This window comes from Brassica oleracea, chromosome C5, assembly GCF_000695525.1.
Source record: "Brassica oleracea var. oleracea cultivar TO1000 chromosome C5, BOL, whole genome shotgun sequence".
NCBI classification, from domain to species: Eukaryota; Viridiplantae; Streptophyta; class Magnoliopsida; order Brassicales; family Brassicaceae; genus Brassica; species Brassica oleracea.
The window spans coordinates 523,643-525,570 of NC_027752.1; the positions used below are offsets into that span (position 1 = coordinate 523,643).

Consider the following 1,928-nt stretch of genomic DNA (forward strand, 5'->3'; position numbering starts at 1 on the left):
GGGGGGGGGGGGGGGGGTAGAAGAACATAGCAGAGTTTTCTTGATGCATCTTCGGATTTTCCTGTAAAAGAAACTTCCTCTTTTGTTGTTGATGACCTCTAGATCCATTTTATGGTATTCTCCCATCTCAGTCCCTTGTACATCATCATATTCTCCTTGGAGGCATCAAGACTGCTTTTGCTCACCTTGAATCATATCAAATTAGAAGCAACAAAATGATTTGAGTAGTGGCACAAAGTAGAATTAGGGACAGTTTGGTCTGTAAGTGTTACGATCGTACTGCATAAACATAGTATTCCCCTGCTCCTCATCATCATTGTAATTGAGAAAACAGTTGAAATCATCGGTTGAAACATTAAACTGACTTGGCCCGAAATAAAAAACAAACGAAGTCGTTGTCAGATTCTCTATGACTTGGCCCGAAATAAAAAAAAATAGAGACCCCACCTCATATCCACCAGAGTTATGAGTGATGAGAAATTGATTATGCTCATCAACTCCACCGCCGCCACCACCACCATCAAAACCGCCACCGCCACCACCACCATCACAATCGCCAGCACCACCACCGTCGCCGTCGACGCCGCCACAACCATCACCACCATCATAACCGTCACCACCACCGCCGTCGCCGTCACCTCCACCACCACCACCGTCGCCGCAACCACCGTCGCCGCCGCCGTCAGCACCAGAAGAAGAAGGTAAATCACTGGCGTCACCCTTGAACTTTAATTTACACAATGTATACGTCATCTGCACAAAATCAAATACGTACGACCCAAAAGCAGAAATCAATCACAAGAGAAAGCCAAAACTTGTTTTGAAAAAAAAAGAAACTTAACGTGATCAGTAGGAGGCAAGAAGGTAGCCACGTATTCGTGCATGACCCAAGCTGATTTCGATTTGCAACCGCTCAAGTGAAACACCAAAACCCTTTTCTCACCGATCTTCTCGCGATCTCCTCTCTTTTGGAAGATATCCATTGTAGGTCCAGTTTTCTTCCAGAAACCAGACTTGGTTTTTCTGCTCTGTCTCTCTCCTCTGTTGTCCTTCCGACAAAAGAAATACCAAATCTGATCTCTCGATTCCCTCCGTGACTTGGCTAAGACAGAAAACTAATTAGTGGAGTATTCGATATAAAAGTTCGGTGGAAATCAAACATCTTTTGAGACGACTTACAAGGTAACTCCCAAGGATCGAAGCTACAGATGTCGACTGCTCCAATGGCTTTATCGACATGGTTAGTGTCCGAACCACCGATGTTTTTGAGCCTGATGTAATAGTCCACGATCTCCTGGTCCGTAGGAATGAATCTGAAACCCACTCGATTTTCCATTTTTTTAGTAGGGGACAAACGAGTTTAGCTTAAAACGAAAACAAAGTATTAAAAAACGAAAGATGATCGGAAGAGAGCTTTCTCCATTGTTGTTGTTCTGCAAGTTAAGTGGGGAGGAGAGAAATACTAAGTGAGTTGCGTTATTTATAACATATCGTCTTTCTTCTTCTTTTTTTTTTTTGGTAATACAAACAAATTAACATTTACCGTTAATTTTTAACGGTGGCGTGGATGGCCCGTTATACTACCAAAGAAAAATAATAAATATCAAAAGAGCTGTATTCTGCGCGGCGATTCTAAAATTATACTGTATAAAATTAAATAAATTAAATCGTGTAAGATAAACTTAGTAGATACGCTTAGGTTCCAAGGCTTGCGGTTTTGTTTTCTCAAAAAAGGCTTGCGGTTTTGTATTTTGATCAAAACATCGTACGGTTCTGGAGTAATGGACCCTGGAGTCGCCAACTAGATACTGGTGATTCACCAGACGCTTCGTTCACCAAGATACTACAGGAAAGCTGGAGATGGATTCCTCTACCACCTTATGGTTTTTCCGGGAATGCCTTCCCATGGATCTGCTGGGCTATATGGC

The 1,928-nt window shown here is 42.6% G+C and overlaps 1 protein-coding gene across 4 annotated transcripts; it reads right to left on the minus strand.

Annotated features, from left to right (window-relative positions):
• Nucleotides 1–15: 15 nt before the first annotated feature.
• LOC106343806 (NAC domain-containing protein 5-like) lies at nt 16–1,455 on the minus strand. 4 transcript variants are annotated; one of them, XM_013783127.1, is made up of 5 exons: nt 1,180–1,455; nt 843–1,102; nt 448–753; nt 281–360; nt 95–185 (listed from the first exon to the last, which is right to left on the minus strand). In XM_013783127.1, exons 1-5 carry the CDS (start codon nt 1,334–1,336, stop codon nt 182–184), a joined length of 807 nt encoding a protein of 268 aa, XP_013638581.1. In that variant the 5' UTR covers nt 1,337–1,455; the 3' UTR covers nt 95–181. The 4 variants fall into 4 exon arrangements, with proteins under 4 accessions (XP_013638580.1, XP_013638579.1, XP_013638581.1 ...); XM_013783126.1 differs by lacking the exon at nt 281–360 and having other exon boundaries at nt 16–185; XM_013783125.1 differs by having other exon boundaries at nt 24–360.
• Between the last annotated feature and the right edge of the window lie 473 nt (nt 1,456–1,928).

Coding starts and splice junctions, on each gene's coding strand:
- LOC106343806 (XM_013783125.1), bottom strand. CDS start 1,336: ATGGAAAATCGAGTGGGTTTCAGATTCATTCCTACGGACCAGGAGATC. Junction 1,103..1,179: donor CGATCCTTGGGAGTTACCTT/GTAAGTCGTCTC, acceptor TTTCTGTCTTAG/CCAAGTCACGGAGGGAATCG. Junction 361..447: donor ATAACTCTGGTGGATATGAG/GTGGGGTCTCTA, acceptor GGGCCAAGTCAG/TTTAATGTTTCAACCGATGA.